This window comes from Rhinolophus ferrumequinum, chromosome 5 (assembly GCF_004115265.2).
Source record: "Rhinolophus ferrumequinum isolate MPI-CBG mRhiFer1 chromosome 5, mRhiFer1_v1.p, whole genome shotgun sequence".
NCBI lineage: Eukaryota > Metazoa > Chordata > Mammalia > Chiroptera > Rhinolophidae > Rhinolophus > Rhinolophus ferrumequinum.
In genome coordinates, this window is record NC_046288.1 from 41,257,077 (window position 1) to 41,275,131 (window position 18,055).

Here is an 18,055-nt window from a genome sequence, read left to right on the forward strand (position 1 = left end):
ATTAATAAGCAGAACAGAACGTTATAAAAAGTTTTAGAGCTATTAAACTTATGGTTAGGACATTTTGTTGACTAATATCGGCTGGTATGGTATACTGTAAAGTATTGAAAATCTGTCATTTATTAAGAATTATGGGAGTTTTTACTTAGTGGATGAACATAAAAAAGGAAAAATAAATCCCTGCATTACTTAAGAACCTCAGTTAACACAAACATACCACTATTTTGGACAGTTTCCTTCCTTCCTTTATTTTGAATCATTGAGCTTCTCGTAGGCGTTTTTGCTGCTTCTTGTTGATGAAAGATGAGTGGGTTTCTCCCCAGCAGCATTCCCAAGCCAATCTGCCCAAGATTCAGAGTGAGAGGCACCAGAAGAGCCAACTCTTCCCTGCTGAGGACGAGGAAAAGTTTTAACACTCTCATAACTACACAAAAAACTTCTTACTCATTTGTGGAAGCTGATCTAAGAATAACAAAGGACAGAAAGAGCACTGAAGCCTGTTGTCATGTCTTTGATTCAACTGATTACTCCACCAGGTTAAAAATATAACATGACTTTACAAAATAGTTGAGGGTGACTGTTTCCTTCAGAACCTTGTTGCATGAGACATGCAGGCATTGTCACCATAAGAGCCCTGGGGGCAAGTCAGCTGGGGTGGGATCCAGTGCTAATTGATCATGCAGCTTCAGCTAGCAGAGGGAGTATTTTCCCTCATGCCAGGTGTTTGTGTGTTAAAGGTGTAAACCTTAACGGAGGAAAACCGTGATGGACCTGGGTAGGAAAATGGTACCTGCATCCAATATGCCTGAAAAGACTTCAAAGATATACTCATTTACCTCCTCCTCCTGGGAAATCACTTTTTCACCTGTCCCTCCAGCTACCATGGTGGTGTCTAGTGAACAGTGCTCACCTTCTGCATTAGCTGGAGTGGGGAGACGGATTAGCTTCTAAAATGCTTTTACTACCGTGTTTCTCTGAAATCTTATCGGAAAGACCTAACCGGAAAATAAGCCCTAGCATGATTTTTCAGGAGGACATCCCCTGAACAGAAGCCCTAATGCATCTTTTGGAGCAAAAATTGATATAAGACCTGGTCTTATTTTCAGAGAAACACAGTAACCAGGGGGAAATGTTAGACATTGGAGGCTCTCCCTGGCAGTTCTCAGCCCAGCCCCCACTCTATTGCAAATCTGGAAGTGTTGCTTGCAGCTCCCCAAAGGGAAACTCAACTCTCCCTGTTGAGTATATGAACTGTGCCCTCCAAAAGCCATTCCCGGCTCTTGGCTGAGCCCGTTTATCTTTCTGTTTAGAGGAATGGAGAAATACTAACGACCCCCTCGTATTAGTCAACTGTGCTTTCTTTAAAGCTCTGGCAAGCAGCAGAGGGCTCTGGGCCCGGGAACAGTCTGCCTCTCTGCGTGGCACTGACAGGATCCGGGTCTGAATCAGTGGTTCCAAACCCTGGCCGCGCTCGTACAGTCACCCGGGGAGCCGTTAGTACTGGTGGCAAGGTGTGCACCCGCAAAACCCCACCCCCAGTGCTATTCTTAAAAGTCTCAGTTAATCCGAATACGTAGTGGGGGGCTGGGAGCCCATGCAGCAGAGTCTTACCCCAGGGCCAAGATTGTACAAAGCTAGTTCCTTGGATCAAGCAATCCAGTGTGCTGTGTTGTAGACACCATGGATCTCAGCAACCAGGAGTTCCTTGCTTGAAGTATGTCACTAGTTAGAAACATTACTTAGAAGCTTTCAGATAAATCGATAAAAAATCAGCCCCCCAAGTACATATTCCATGATCAGAGAATCGTGTGTCAGTTGGTTTTCCTTCCTGCTGGGTCCCAGATACTATTAATACCGAACATGACTAGCCTCAGCTCCTGCCCTGCGTGAAGCGGGCTTCCTCTCTTCGTGTCCTGACCCCGACTCCTTCGGGTCAGGGCGTCAGCTGCTCCCGTGGGCAGCCCAGCACAGAAGGAGGGCCGGCCTCCTTTTAAGCTTGGGCCCCTTGCCCCAAATTGGGGTAGTGGAGACTTACTCGTATTCTTCATTTTACGTGTGATCACAAGAAGCAGTTCGCAAAGGGTTTAGTGAGAAAGTTAAAGAATGTTCCTGATATTTCCTATCAGTGGAATTTAGAGTTTTTATTTAAAGGCCCTTTAGGGTCTGTCTCTCTCCTGGTGCGAATTTAGCAAATGTTTTCAGAGGGTGAACAGATTCTTGAAGCTATTTTAGATTTAAAAGGATGAGAAGATGCTCATGAAGAGTTAGCAGCTGTGAGGAAGCCATCGGGTGTGGCTCCTGTGGCAACGTACACGTATTATGTGTACAGAGCATTTCACTACAAGGTGTGGGCAGGAAGCAATTCACGGCGAAAGTGGAGAGACTTGTGAGGGTAAGCAGGCATGACCACACACAGTGCTGTTTACATAACCTACAGAAGTTCAGACTGATCAGAATTTAAAATAGTTCAGAATTTAAAATACAACTTATGTTTTCTTTTAAATAATTTTTAAACCAAGGTTATGTTATGGTTTTTAGATTTGGAAGAAAAATTGAAGTTGAAAGCACAAGATAGTGTACAGTCAGGCTGGTTGCAGTTGAGAGTATTCTAAACGCACACCTGATATGCATAGAGCTCCATGTGTGAGCTAAGCGTTGGTCTGGGCACCTTTATAGCTACTATCTCATTTAATTCAATCATTTATAGGTTGCCATTCAAACAAATACCAGACTGTCTTTATAGCCACTTAGGTAAATGACGGGGACAGGGAGGTACATTCATTCATTTTTCAGAATAATTCCTTTACTGATCGAGAAGCTATGACATTTTTTGAAGCAAATTTCAGTGCTATCACTTATGTGTTTTGAAGCATGAGGAAGGGAAGTCATGAGATATGTTGGGGAAATGTGCATTTTTCATTCCTTGAGGATGGTTGTTGGTTCAGTCCTTCCCTACTGTCTAAGATCTGTCTTTTCTTGGGTTGTTTCTCCAGATCAACATTCCCAGTCATTATCCTTCAAAATCAAGGGCGTTTGAAAAGTCATTCCTTATAATTTTCTGAGGTCACTTTAACCTAATTTCTTGATACTTGTTAGTTATCCTAAGAAGAACACTGTAACCATATGCATGTTAAGACTGTTTTAAGCCATTTTAATGCTTGTGTATTCCCTCACCAAAAAGAAACAATTAGTGACTTAATTTAACTTTTCTGTAGTACTTATCCCAGTGACTATAACCTGTCTTCTCGGTAAGTCCCGCCCTCATTCTTGGTAACTTGGACGTGGTGTCTGCTGTGTCATTTTCTTAAATTTAATTTATTGGGGTGACATTCGTTAATAAGATTATATAAGTTCCAAATAGACAATTCTATAATACATCATTTCTGTGTTGCATTGTGTGTTCACCACCCAAAGTCTAGTCTCATTCTGTCCCCATATACCTGACCCCCTTTACTCTCTCCATCCTCCCCCCACCCTCCCTCCATTTGGTAACCACCATACTGCTGCTCTTTGTGTCTGTGAGTTTTTTGTTTTATTTGTTGCTTTCTGTTTCATATCCCAGATATGAGTGAAATCACATGACTCTTGTCCTGTTCCATCTGTTTGTCATTTTCTTATTGAATCTCCCGCAGAGGCACATGCCAGACAAGTCCCTGGATTTCCCAAAAGGCTGCTTCTCTACTTTTCCCATGCTCCTTGTGCTACCACGCTCCTTTGCTTCCCTGTGGGGGAAGCAGACAGTCTTAGAATTTGAGTGCCGAGACCTTCCAGGTCACTTGTTCAGCTGCTACCTTATATAGAGGAGATCCAGTAAGGCGCTGACGTCACTTGGCTGCTCAGTCAAAGCAGGTCTGGAGCTCAGGTGTGGTGACTCCTCCCTGTGCAGTGGTCTTTCTTTTCTTTCACACGTTTTTTTGGTTTGTTTGTTTGTCTGTTTTCCCCACACATGTCTGGTAGAGGAGATTCTTGGAGTCACAAGCTCATAGTTCAAGATCAGTGTACTGATTCTGGCAGTTCCGGTATCAGCCCTGGCTCGATCCCTCCATTGCCCACACTCCTGCCACCCCAGTACCCCACACACCCCTACTCCGTCGCCGTTTCAGTTTCCCTTTCAGACATCCCTCATCTCTCCCCGTCACAGACAAGCTCCTAGGACACTACCTTAACACCTCTTAGAAGCAACTGTGGTCCAAAGTGAGTGTCATTTCTGAAAAAGCCACCTCATTTCCCTGCTACCTACAGGTACGTGGATGGTGAGCCAGAAGCCAGGCGGGCACCAGGCTGCCCTGCAGTCCTCTCTTCCAGAAGCCACCGTGGTCTAGCACAGGCCCTGCGCTTCCTTTTATGGGCTTCGTCTTGGCCCTTTGCTCCACTCTGTGGGTGGAGTGGCATTTGGCAGATAATCGACCCAGCAGGTTAGGAAAGCAAACAAGTCAGTTAGGACAAGGTTGTCAGCCAGCAGCCTCCTTTTGTTGTAGGTGCAGCACCATTGAGACACTTATTCTTCTGGGGAAAGGGAACACCCAGTCCTCAGACAGGATTCTCTGAAATGGGGGGTGGTCTGTGGGTAAGCCACAGCGCAGAGGAGACTTATGGAAGAAAGAGAGAGTACGTCACTCTCGTGGCTTCTTGATCCAGGAAAATCTCAAAAACTCTTTCCCTCCTGTTCTCCAGTCTTGAAATTCAGGTCTGACTTTCTTGCCACCCAGTATGGCGAGGCTCCCTCTTCCTAAATCCATCCACTTAAAGTTGTAGTGCAGCCCTGTTTCCAGGGACCTCACTGTTTCCAGGGACCTCAGCGGTGCCCCTGAGCTGCTCAGCTTAATTTCCATGCCAGTTAACAAATACTTCCTGAGTGCCTCCGCTGGGGAAGCCTCTGTGACAGTTCCAGACAAAGTGACAGGATTCCAAGTACACAGTGGGCAAAAACAACCTCAAACCCATAGGCTTGAACTCAGTCAAGCAAGCAAAATGAGCAGAAGGGGACTTTTGCTTTATTTTGTTTAATACCTAACTTTCTGCCAGCTTACAGAATATTATCAGCTTCTAAGTTGCTACGTGTCACTATAAAGCACATTATTCCAGTTAAGTGCCAACACAGTTATTAATGCTGGCCTGGAAATCAGGATTTGGTAATTTCTTGTTTTTTTGGCTGTTCTCTTGAGTCACTGATTGGCACAAGCCAGGGTTATAACCAGCTTGTGAGGACTGACTCACTAGGAGCCTTATTTTCATATGCGGTTTAGAAGGTCTGCCACCTTGGTGCATAGTCATAACTAGCATGTCCTAAGCAGCATGAAAACATACAAACAAAAATTAACTCTCATTCCACCTCTGGGGTCTGGTGTTTTCTTTAGGAAGTAAACTTGTGGACGGTTTATGCTTGGTTTTGCCTCGGGGACTTATGTGTCATTAACTGCCTAGAAATACGTTTGACTGAAAAATGTATTTATTATTCAGTACCTCATGTGCAATATCTGTCTGGATATTTTAACAAATTCTGTGACCTTTCCCAAAGATAAATTTCCCACTTTCATGCACTGCTTGCTAGGCCCGCTTTGCAGCCTTTTGCAGAATCTAAAGTTCAAGAGAATTCATTAGGCCCATTGGTGGCGGAGCCCCTGGGGCACAGTAGGTTAAGATACAAGGAAGATGCCCTCAGTCGTTGGATCCTCTCTTAACCCAGTTGTTTCCAGTTTATTCTTTTTTCTCTGCCAACATTGACTAACTCAAGTGTTCCCATTATGGATTGTTTAATGGAGGCCCGTGTGTTGTGCAAAGTCCTAGCAGGCTTTCATTTCTCTCGAACTGTGGTTCAGGATTCTGCTGGCCCGCGCTGAATGCCACGTGAGAAATAGCTGGGTGACATTTCCTGCTACATTTCAGTTGTACCTTTAGGATGGGCTTATTTATGTCACGTTATTTCCTTCTTTGGTCTCTCAAGATACTTTTCCTCCAGTCTTCTGTAATGAATGATTATATTTCTGAGCAACTGATTGGTTTTTATCTCGCCTCACATTTTATAATTCCTTCTTTGCATTGGCTAAAGGGAGGTTCAGAGCCCAGTTTGCAGATTACCTCTGGAAAAGAGTGTGGAACAGTGCTGTCCACCAGAGATGTAATCATGTGAGCCACGTACATGCTTTAACATCTTCTAGTGGCCTCATTACAAATATAAAAAGGGGGAAAGAGAAAACCAGTTAAAATAATTTTATCTAAATTTAATATATCTAAAATATTATCACTTCAACATTTAATCAATGTACGAATTACTGCATTTTCCTGTTTCGCACTAAATCTCTGAAGTCACTGCGGACTGGCTGTGTCCAAGGCTCCCTGTGTGAGGCTGTCACACAGGAGTGTGCAGGACGGCAGGCCACCAGTGATGGCCTGCAGAGGTGCAGCAGCCTTCCCTGCGGTCTCATGTCTGTCCTGTACCCATAGTTTCCCTCCTTCTTCATGTTCTCACATGTGCGCACACCTAGAGCTTAAAAACAAGTGTCTTTATAAGCCGCCTAAAAGTATCCATTTTGAAACAAGAAATAAAATGTTTTCCCAAGGAGCTGATGAAGGAAGTGCACACTTGGCACATTTGTTGGCAGAAGGATAGCATGGTTTTTTTTTCTATATCCCCATCTTTTGAGCAGGGCCAGGCTGCTTATTAGTGTCTGGGCAGAGCTTGAGTCTACACGTCTTAATGTATTCATTTTTCTTGGGGGAAGTTCAGGGAAGGGGGGCGGAGGGAAGGAGAGAGGGAGGAACAGGTGTGAAAACCAGGGCCTCCTACAGTTAATTTGAAGGCTGTTTTCTTCCTTTAAGGCTGGCTTTAAGGGAGGATTTTAGGTTTTTAAGGGATTGTCCTAGATTGACTGGTGGTGTCCCAGATTTCTGTCTCAGTGAACTGACAGTTGGAGCAGCTTAATTCTAAATGTGCATCAGAATTAATTGAATGACTCCCACCAATCACCTCACTGTCACTTGCTGGAGAGGTGGTGGCTCCTTCCCATGGGTGTTACCTGAGCCCAGACCAGTGGGAAGGAGGCCACCATGAAGTTGTTGGGTTTGTGTGTTAGGCTTTTTGTAAACTTGGTGCACATGTTGACACAAGAGCACAAAAACATGGAAGACTTTCACCATGAAGAATCTTTGTTCTCTTAATGATTTCACACATTTGTCTCACTTCAATTTGGTAGAAGTAGATGCTTTTGTGGTACTTAACTTTTGTAGAATTTAATACCCCTTCTTCTCTCAGTCCTCTCACACTAAAATCATATTTAACAATCCTTCATTTTCTGTCAAATTTCTTGGAATACAAAATATGACTCCATATATGTAGAGAATGATATAGATGAATTTTTTTAAAAAAAACAAAAATGTATCAATGAAGAAAGAAAAAAAAGTTAGGCAGAATGCATAAGCAACTATTCTTATTTTGTTGTACGTCTTTCTAGTCCATCTGTAAGATAAATAGGCAGAAGTTTTGTAGCCTGTTTCATTTTCAACTATATACTTATTTATTTATTAGAAGAAAAGCTAAGCTTTAAGTACTCCACTCCTAATTTTATATGAATATTAAATTAGTAGTTGTAAGTGGATGATTCTTTTGAAAGAAGAGGGGAACCTTATTCAAAATCATTTGTTGTTACTTCATGTGAATATGCATGTTTTATTGATTCTTTTATATTTAGAAAATACAATGTGTTGAAGTCTACTGCTTATTCTTCTTGTTGTCAGCTATTAGATAGATATCCTCCCTTTCCTGGGTGTGAAGAATAGTCCTTCCTCATGCAAAACTTGGTTTCCATATAGATCACATTAAATCTAGATTGTCTGCCTTCCCCACACCGCTCCCAAACTCACACACACACACACACACACACACACACAGTATAGGTACTTAGAAGGTTGCTGTGTGTGTATACATAGATGTCTCCAAAAGTCTAATTATTTTTGTTGCCTTTGCTGTCTGTTTTTGCCTGTACAACTATGTTTGTGACAATTTATTTTGTTATACTACAATATTAGGGTGAAGTAGAAAGAGACCACGATAGCAAGAAAGTCAGGCTGGAGAAAGAAATCAAATCACAGTCGTCATCTTCGTCCTTGCACAAAGAATCTTCTAAAGCAAAGTGAGTATAGAGATTAGGAATGGCCTAAGAACGTGATCGAGTCTTCTGGCTGTTGACACAGCAAAACATTTTTCTTCTGCAGAATGAGTGGATTGACAGGCTTGTCCTGGCTCATTGCAATGATCTGCTGAGCTTGTTTCCTGGGGCTTTCATCCATGAGGACCTTATAGGAATTAGTAACTTATTTGGCAGCAAACTTGGATTTATCAAAAGCATTTTAAGAGTAGAAAATTTTCTAAACACCTGGAATTAATATCTTTCTAATGGAATTTTTATGTAAAGATAAGAAAGGTGCTTTGCAGAATTAGAGACCAAGGCACAGAGAGATTAAATTGACCTGTCCAAAGTTACAAAAAGTCACTATTATTCATGCTCTGATTTGTTCAAGAAATCGCTTCACAAAATGTGGCAAAAACAAGTGTAGAGTATCACATGGAAGGATTTGAGAGTGACAGAGTCAGATGTGAAGGTGGCGGTCTGCTTATAAAGGGACAGGCTGGGGGGCAGCTAATGCAGACTGGCTTGGTTAGGGAGAGCTAGGACCACTGGCAGACGCTGCCGGCTTAGTGACAAATCATACAACTTGACTTACTACTCATCAGTAGGACTAGATTTTTCAAAGGCATCGAAGTCCCTGAAATTTGGCCTTTCTGCAAAATGGATTTCACACTTTGTGGTATCATGGTCTTTTGCATCAGCAGCTAGGTGTCCTTTTAACTAAAGAACTAAGGTATGTGGTCCATGTTCTCCCGTAACTTAGTTTTGTGTGCTGTTTGACTCCAGAATACCTAAGCCCTCCTCTGAGCCCTCAAAAAAGGATATGCTTCCCCCTGCACACGTGTCGTCCTCGTCTTCATCATCCCAGAAGCCAGCCAAGCCTACACAGAAGAGGCCAAGGCGGGAAGCACAGCCCTGTGGCCAGGACCCTCCCAAAAGTGCCAGCAGTACCAAGGCCAACCACAAGGACTCGCCCGTTCCCAAGCGCAGAAAAGCAGAGGGAAAGAGTTCTGGAAGCTCCGCAGAACACAAAGTAAGTCGGGGAGGCCACTCTTTACCAACTGGGATATATGGGTGTATCTTTAAGTTCCCAAATAAGATAAGTTCCTAATGATGGTACTTCAGAGCTAGTCATCATTCTTAAATAAGGCAATAATGAGTTGTTTGTGGTTCAAGTTCTCTTTAGAGGGAGAGTAAAAGATAGTTAATAGAGCATGAACATTTAGGTGGCAGTTTATTTTTAAAGTGATCTAGAGGTGAAAAATCAGAATAGATGTTTTGTGTTAATTTTTTATCAGACGTTTTGTAGAAAAGAAACCCTGTTTTGTTCTTGGTTTGGATGTGTGACCTCATACTTTTGTTACTGATTATAATGGGAAGAAATTATCCACTTTTCTCAAATACATGTTCCTATCTTCCTGTTAACGTGTGTATATATGTATGTATGTATGTACGTATGTATATGTATTGACTAAAAGAAAGTGTTACATTTGGTTTTGTTGATTATCTGTTCTCTTGAACAGTTTGTCCTATATCTTTTTGAATCCCCACTACAATCAGAAGCTATAGTTTCAGTTAAATCTAGCTGGAAAAGTGCTTGACCAAGCTGAATTGTTCAGTGTTTGATTTCCTCTCTTTTGAACTACTGTTTTGGGCTAATTTAAAGGGATTGTACATTTAGGTCAGTGATAGAGTGTGATCTGTATAATGATTTTTTTAAAGGGATCTTCTGGAGATACTGCAAATCCTTTTCCAGTGCCTTCTTTGCCAAATGGTAACTCGAAACCAGGGAAGCCTCAAGTGAAGTTTGACAAGTAAGATTTTGGATGCTTACTTCGTATCCCTTATTTGCCCAATTCTTCCTCCTTCCCCCTCCTCATTTCTTCTTACCCTTTGCTTACTCCCTCTTCTTTGCCCTCCTTCTCCTCCCATCCTTTTTCACCTTCTCAGCCTTCTTCAGTCCCCTTGCCTCAGTGTAGTAATTTCAGGTTCATATGACTCACCCCTGATCTCTTCTTCTTTCAGACAAGCAGATCTTCACATGAAGGAGGTGAAAAAGTTGAAGCAAAAAGCAGAGTTAATGGTCAGTCTTAGCTCTTTATCCTTTTGGTAGAAAGCTTTCTGATAAAATATTTCTAATCTCCTTCCACAGTGTTACATACCACTGAATATATTGGGGGGGGTGCAGGGGAGCAGCAGTAGGAGGGGGTGTGTGCAGCGTTGGCCATCATGTCAGGACCAGCAGCACCTTAAGGTGCAAGGGGTAAGGGATTCGTAGTGAAATTCTTTTCTTTGACTCCATTGATTGATCATGGGTGAATATACAAAGTACCTAGTCCCAAGTTTTATATCTAAACGAATGAAAGTTGATCTGCCTGGTAGTGTTTTATTTAATACATGAGTGCTTCCTTGTCCCATTGAATCAACTCTTTGGATGTGTAAAACGGGTCCTGCTGGTGAAAGTGGATCTATTAGTGTTCACCCTGAAATATTTTGAAAGTTGAGGTAGCCTATTTGCAATTCCAGAATTACCTTAAAGCCCTTGAGGGACGAACCTGAGGGGACAGTAGACCAAAGCCATCAGATGACATAGTAAGATGAAGGCAGTGATTGTCCTGTTGGTAAAAACATGCTTGAAAAAATGAACTTTCTCTGCCTGGTGTCTGTGGACGTTGTGGAAAGGGAGGGTTTTGTTCTTAATTGCATACATAACTAAATATGCTTTTCCATCTCTGGTGCAGTATAATTAGTGTTTGCCCTTTGTCATATTTAATCATCTAAACTTAATGTGTTCCCCAAACCTCAACCTCGGCAAGTACCATACGCTGAACTTTGTGCCACAGGAGCAGAGTGTGGTGGCCTTCCTTCTTCCCCATGCACACCTAACCACACACTCGAGAGGCCCACAGGGATCCGAATCAGATGAATCCATGGCGCTGTCAAGCTCCTGGCCTGGTGCTCGCTGTGTGATGTCAGTGTGTCGGCTGACCTCTGTTCTCAAACAGGCTAGGGAGGGCGGGGTCCCCATTCATTAGGACAGAATGTTTATTGAGTCCTTACCATGCTGGATGCTGAAAGGGGGTCAAAGACAAGCCCCCTTAGTCCTATCTCTAAAGTGACCCTATAACCCGGATGACCTGGGTCAGAGGAAGTGGACTAAGACAGTGCCAGACAATGGTGTCTTCTCAGCCCTCTTCCTTTGACCTTTTTAAGGCTGTTGCTAGGACTGTATGAATCTTTCGAGATTTGAAAAAGTAAATATTCAGTACTTAGCCAGTTATCTAAAACTTATCTTGACATTGGATGCTTTCCGCACTAGATTCCCTCATTAGTCAAACAAGTAAGTATTCTACATGGAACTTTGTTTTCGTTTTGCTTTGGATCTATACACAGGCACATCTTCTTTCTCCCTACCTAAGCCGACCACACATCCCAGTGTGCGTAGGACAGGCCTGATCTATGCCCGCTGCACCCCATTTTAACAAATAATGATGTCTCATTTCAAGTCTCAAAATAGGCCAGTTTGGACAAAAACCCGAATGGCCATCCTCTTTGAATTATTGTCCTTTAATTGCACAGTGTCTCAAAGATGTCCATTCTGCATACCAAGTAGTTAAGCGCACAGCTGAATATAGAAGAGTGTATTTCATCTCTGCATTATATTCATTGTTGAGTAGGGAAATAAGGATTCTAGTATTTGAACACTGTCTCAGGAGATAAATGGAGAGTTTATTATAGATATATTTACATTATTAGCCTTACAAAATACTTAAGGAGGTGGATATTAACATATTGCGTTACTGTCGTTTCTTCTGTTTATATCCTCAGGCCATTACAAATTCTGGAAATTCCATGAAAGATATGGTATTGAATAAATAAGTTAAATTCCCACCAGTGAAGCAGACCAATGAGACACTGTACTGCTGATTAATTGGGCCATGCCAATTTAAATTTTATTCTTTCTGTCACTAATTTTCTGAGCCTAGGTTCTCTAGGAAAAAAAAATACTTAAGTCAGGTTATTTAAAAAAATTAAAATTAGCAGCGCTAAACCACCTTTCTTTGCCGATATGTCACTATCTTTTCATACTCCACTTGCATCTTTACTGTTGTCATTCTTTCTTTTTGAACATGATCAAAATGAAAGTACTAGCAGAAACTACAAACTTGCAGATGTGATAGTCTCTCTTACAGCTTGTGGTGCTCACGCACATGTAGTCTAAGCTGAGTGGCCTTTTTGCCTGTATCCCACCGAGTGAGAAGAGCATGAACGGATAAAATGTGTCTTCAGGGTTAGGTGACCACCAGTATCTGATTTCATTTTTATTTCTACATTTCCTTTAAGCGACTCTGCAGTGTTATCCCTGTTCGCCCAGGGGACAGCCTGGTACATTTAACCCAGACTTCGAAATGAGATGAGACAGTCTGTTGGGCTCTGAGATAACAAAACGATTATTGTTTGACATAATATCTACGATGCTCATTACTCGTACTGTTTTCTACTTATAAGATAACCTTCAACACCTACAAAGAAACTTGTGTGTGTTCTAGAGGTATAGAATAATCAATTTATCAGGAAAATGATATAATGAGTAATTGCATACTAATAACAGAGGGACTGTGTACTCCTGGCCTTAGTTTGAATATGTACTTTAATGAGGTTTTGAGAGCATAGTCTTATCACAGGATTATTTTCTTTTTCCTACTGAATTTGTGCTAAAAGAACATTTTCTGTTGGTCAGGGCCAAAAGGCTGCAGCAATTATTTTGATTTGGTTTGTTCTCACACTTCTCTGTGGCCATAATTAAACTATGACAGAGGAGGGAAGTTACAGTAAAGAATGTGGGTGAGAAACTAAATAAAAGTCTGGCTCAGGCCTCACAATGACCATTTTCTCTTCCGACAGACGGACAAGGTCGGGAAGGCTTTTAAGTACTTGGAAGCTGCCTTGTCCCTCATTGAGTGTGGGATTGCCGTGGAGTCGGAAAGCCCGGCGTCCAAGTCGGCTTACTCGGTGTACTCTGAAGCCGAAGTCCTCATTAAGTAAGTGCCAAGTCAATTTGCCATCCTCTTAAGTACTTCTCTTTCCTCACCTTTATTGCCTTTATCCATTTGAACCTTAGTGTGAAGACAGCTTCATAAAGGGGAGCCTTCAAACAAGTTACTGATCCAGGAAATTTTTTTTTTTTTTTTTTTTTTTGTCCTGAACTAAAATTATATTCTAGATGAATGCTAGAACAGAAAAGCTGGATCCAACTACATTATTTGCCAAGTGCAGTGTGAAATGCCAAACCTTTCAGAGAGAGGTTGGTTTTTCCAGTTTGGCTTTCTTATCAGATGCCCTCTCAGCTCACTTTTAGCTTCCTTCTTTATTATCTGCATTTCAACAGGGGACTCAGTCAGGACACAAGTCTACTTGGGTTCAAGTCAATGGACAGGCCAGAGCAGAGACACGTCCTCACCTAGTTTTCTGAATGGCCTGAATTGTTGCTGCAAAGCCTCATTTTTTCTATATTGCGCTTGTCTCCACAGCTTCAGGAAAAATCAATGTAAAACCGAGACAAACATAATAAGATGTCACTGTGTCAAGGATTTTCCAACTGCTTTTGTTTAACATGATCTGTTTTTATATTTTCCTACAGATTCATAATGTCATTGAAATCCTTCTCAGACTCCACAGCACCAACACAAGAGAAAATATTTGCTGTTTTATGGTGAGTACTTTTTCTAAAAAGTATTACATTTGCTTTTGTATCTTTTGATGTACAAAAAGATCTTGAAATGTGTTTACTTAGCATGAAAATTACAGTGAAAATTGAATCAATAAAATATTAAGGTAAAGGGGTTATTCCCAGTGGTAGTTAAATATTATGAAATGGCACCTACTGCCATTTTACTGATGACTCCATAAATGCTTTCGTCTCGTGACTTAAATTATATCCTTGTATATTTGTGTTTTACTACTACATCATTGATGACAATGAAGAGTGCAGTAAGCAAGATTCTTAACAAGTTCTTCCTCAAGCAGATGAGTGTGTTCGTTAGGCTGTAAAAGATTAGATGGCTGTCTTTCTGTAATAGTGACACTCAATATCTACAAGGTAACACTTGAACTTCTGTTTATGTTCATAGCATGCGTTGTCAGTCCATTTTGAACATGGCGATGTTTCGTTGTAAAAAAGATAGAGCAATAAAGTATTCTCGTACTCTTAATGAACACTTCCAGAGTTCTTCCAAAGTTGCCCGGGCGCCTTCTCCATGCATTGCAAGGTAATGATAAGCTAATTTAAATAAATTTGAATATTGGGTCATTAGTTACCTCCTGCTTTTGCAAACATTTGCGTACATGTGACTTTGGCTTTTCAAAAATTGTACACATCTAAAAAAAAAAAATTGTACACATCTATGTGCTTATTTGCTCCTTAAACTTAAATTATTTGTGTATTTCTACCTTTTTGTAATAGTCATAAATCAAGGTGTTTGCTGATTTAACATAAAAAGATAATTGCAAAGGATATAAGGTCAAAACGTTGGAGCTTTGAGGATCTATAGATCTGCCTAATAACACAAAACAACTAGAGGCCAAGCCAACAGAACCAGAGCCAAAACCTTTTCTCTATATATACACATCATCTTGGTGTTTCAGTAAACAAGAACTTTCCTGAACAGTATGCCCTCCATTTTCTCCAGGATCCATAACAGTGATATTAAGAACAAAAATGATTATCTCTAGTTAAATTTTTTCCCCACTTTGTGAACTGAAGTTGTTCATCGACATCATAAGATGTCGAAAAACAAACTTCTGCAAGTGTTTTTAAGGTGAAGATAGAATTTTCTTCCCTGTAATACTTGCCTAGTCTTTTTTTAATTTGGTTATACTCCTTGACAAGTTCTCAGTTCTGATAGGTTTTGCTATTTTAAGAATATCACTTAGAAGATTGCCCCATTTCCAGCACATTCAAAGGAAGAGATTCCCATATGGCCTCTCTTAAAAAAAAAGACAGTCTGGATTGAGAAGTAACTTTCCACCTCTGAAAATGTTCATGACTCCCACCTCTGAGATACTATTCTAAGTTAGTATGTTGTCAGTCACATTATTTGAGAGAACTCCTCTACCATTTTTCCAGCTGATATAGACTGAGCACCTTCCTTGTACCAAACCTTGTTTTAGATACAGGGGACACAACAGTGAATAAAGCAGATGAGATTCACTACCCTCATGGAGCTTCCACTCTAGTCCTTCAAAATATACCTTCTGCTGGGAACACTTAGGGTGCATGCAACCAAAGAGCAGGTGTAACCACATTATGAGGTTACTGCTGCCGACCCATCTTTCTATTTTATATCCGTTAGGTCTGTGATTTATTTCATTTGTGTTTCTCATTTGATCCATATCAAGGCACTTGTTAACTTGCACGTATAGGTATATAGTCAAGAGGAGAGGAAAGAGAAAATCATGAACCCCCTGATTCGTGATACTTCTGTGTCCGGTCTCCTTGTTGGCTGTCCCACTGTCATGCATCAATGCAGCGGGTATTTATCAAGGGCCTCTGCTTAGCACTTACTCTGCTAAGTGCTAGAAATGCAAAGATTAATAAGAAATGGTGCTTTCAAGGTGCTTGTGACTCAGGGAAAGGCATAAATAGGAAAGTATAATGGAATGTGAGAAATGCAATAGGTAAGTTAATAAATGCAAAGAAACAAGTTCAGTGGAAGAAAGGAAGCCTGGATATATCCCCAGTGTCTAGAAGAGTGCCAGGAACAGAGTAGGTGCTCAGTTAATGGGGATGAAAGAATGAACATACGGGAGACTAGGGCTTTTTTCACAGGGCAGTGTGTCTTACTAGGAGAAGTTGGGATGGGGGTGGGAGAGGCAGGGACTCCAGGCCTAGGGAGCAGATGATATAAAGGGCGTGGGAAAACAGGTTTGGAACACAGACCTGCCCACGTCCAGTGAAGAACACCTGGCCTCCATCGAGTTACTCTTTCCATTTGGTGGGTCCCATCCCACTGTATTTTATGGAATAAGTTCCCAAAATACTGAAAGTGGACAGTGTCTCTTTGGCCTTATCGAACTGATTCTCATTTTGGCTGGTGCACACTGAAACTTCATGACTTGGCCTGCAGTTCCAGAGACAGGAAACCTGTAATCTGGGGGTGTAGGTGATTAAGCAGTTCTCTCTTTTTTCACCTTCCAGAAGCACAGGCACGCCATCCCCTCTCTCTCCAATGCCTTCTGCTGCCAGCTGCATAGGATCTCAGTCAAGTGCTGGCAGTGTGGGGAGCGGTGGGATGCCTGCCGCCATCCAAAACATGACATCTTCCTATATCACTATCACTTCCCACATCCTTACCGCCTTCGATCTTTGGGAACAGGCTGAGGTCCTTACCAGGAAGAATAAAGGTAAATGGCTCTGTGGTGGTGATTACTGGGGCAGGGGCACTGGGAGGGAATAGCATTGTTTGTATTTTACATTCATTTCTTTGAAGAAAAGGAAATGTGTAGCTTACGTACTCTTAAGTGTTCTCCATCCTGCCTCATAACCTAGTCCCAATGCTTTCTTGAGCTCTGTGACGTGGAGCTGGATTTCTGTGGCTAGATCTTAGCAAAATTAGAAGTGGCCTCAGCACCTTCAGAAGTTCTGGCATCATCATTTCAGCCTGAACTGAAATGCTAGCTAAAGGGCAGAGCAAATGAAAAAGGAAAGTCACTGGCTGTCCCTAGGCACAGCAAGTTTGAGATATGAAGTAGCATCACCTAAATACTGAGTCTGTTTTCAGTATATGTTAAGAAAGCTGGTTAGTGGCAGTACAAGAAATGTGGCATAAGTAAGATTTCTTGAAACTTGTGTGAGAAGACGACCCTTGGAGAAATCCAAGGTGTAGGAGATGGTAGAGCATGTCAGTGCCAGTGACCACTAAGTAAATGCTCATGTAAATACCAGATTCACGCCATGACATGTTTTTTTCCTGGCTGTAGCCACATAATTTCCTCACAGCCTCTTAGAACTTCTTAACAAACTAATGATGCTTTTTTTAAACATGTTGGGTTTTTGTTTTTTTCTTTCATGCATCCATTGATCCAAAAGTATAAACTAGGTATTCTCCAGTGCCAGTCACTGTGTTAGGCATTATAGCTCACCCCTAAATAAAATGAAAGCCAGTTCCTACCCTTCTAGTCTAGTGGAGGGACGTGGAGAATTAGCAAGCCGTAGCAGTAGAAGGTGATTCTTTGCTGTAATAGATGAAATGCAGAATATTATGGGGATCGGCTTCTAGAACCTTGACTTTTTGTTTCCATTTTATTTTTGTGCGTGCACGTGTGTTTACTTGGTTTTGGTTTTGCTTTGTTTACAGAGTTTTTTGCTCAGCTCAGCACAAGTGTGTGCACCTTGGCCCTCAACAGCAGTTTGATGGATCTGGTGCATTACACAAGACAGGGTTTTCAGTGGCTAAAACAAGGAACCAAAACACCTTAATGGAGCCCCAAGTTGATTTGACGCCTTGGGAACTTTTTTGCACATTGGAAGCCTCAAAAACAGTCCAGACATCTGTCTCATCAGGACACCGAACTTGAGAAGCACCATGAGATGGCCAGGACATGTGTCCACCTAAACTCTGAAGAACCTTGTGATCATTGGTTGGGCACGATGGCTGTGCAGAAGCAGAAACGAGGAGGCTGGCTTCAGAGATGATCTTGCCTTTCCTGACTAAAGGACAGAAGTGCAATGTAGCCTCAGAGGGGTGTATGAATGGTCTAGAAACATTTCCGTATTTTTTAAACCAGCAGGATGCAAGTCACAAATGAAATGAAAGGAGAAGCAATTTCAACTCTGAAAGCAAATTCACGTCATCCCAGTAGTCACACTAGTCCATTCCCAGAAGGCAATATTTTTAACAATGAATTTTGGTGTAGGGTTTTTTGGATGA

At 41.6% G+C, this 18,055-nt stretch overlaps 1 protein-coding gene across 5 annotated transcripts in view; it reads left to right on the forward strand.

The window, feature by feature from the left end:
• AFF1 (ALF transcription elongation factor 1) overlaps positions 1-17,628 on the forward strand; it is a 172,310-nt gene extending 154,682 nt beyond the window's left edge. For all 5 annotated transcript variants that reach the window (XM_033105974.1, XM_033105978.1, XM_033105976.1 and 2 more), the window contains 9 exons: positions 8,026-8,129; positions 8,913-9,159; positions 9,849-9,940; positions 10,152-10,209; positions 13,032-13,168; positions 13,768-13,839; positions 14,258-14,395; positions 16,324-16,529; positions 17,483-17,628. In XM_033105974.1, coding sequence (XP_032961865.1) covers positions 8,026-8,129; positions 8,913-9,159; positions 9,849-9,940; positions 10,152-10,209; positions 13,032-13,168; positions 13,768-13,839; positions 14,258-14,395; positions 16,324-16,529; positions 17,483-17,604 — 1,176 coding nt within the window. In that variant the 3' untranslated portion in view covers positions 17,605-17,628. The remainder of the gene's footprint in view (positions 1-8,025; positions 8,130-8,912; positions 9,160-9,848; positions 9,941-10,151; positions 10,210-13,031; positions 13,169-13,767; positions 13,840-14,257; positions 14,396-16,323; positions 16,530-17,482) is intronic.
• The last annotated feature ends 427 nt before the right edge of the window (positions 17,629-18,055 follow it).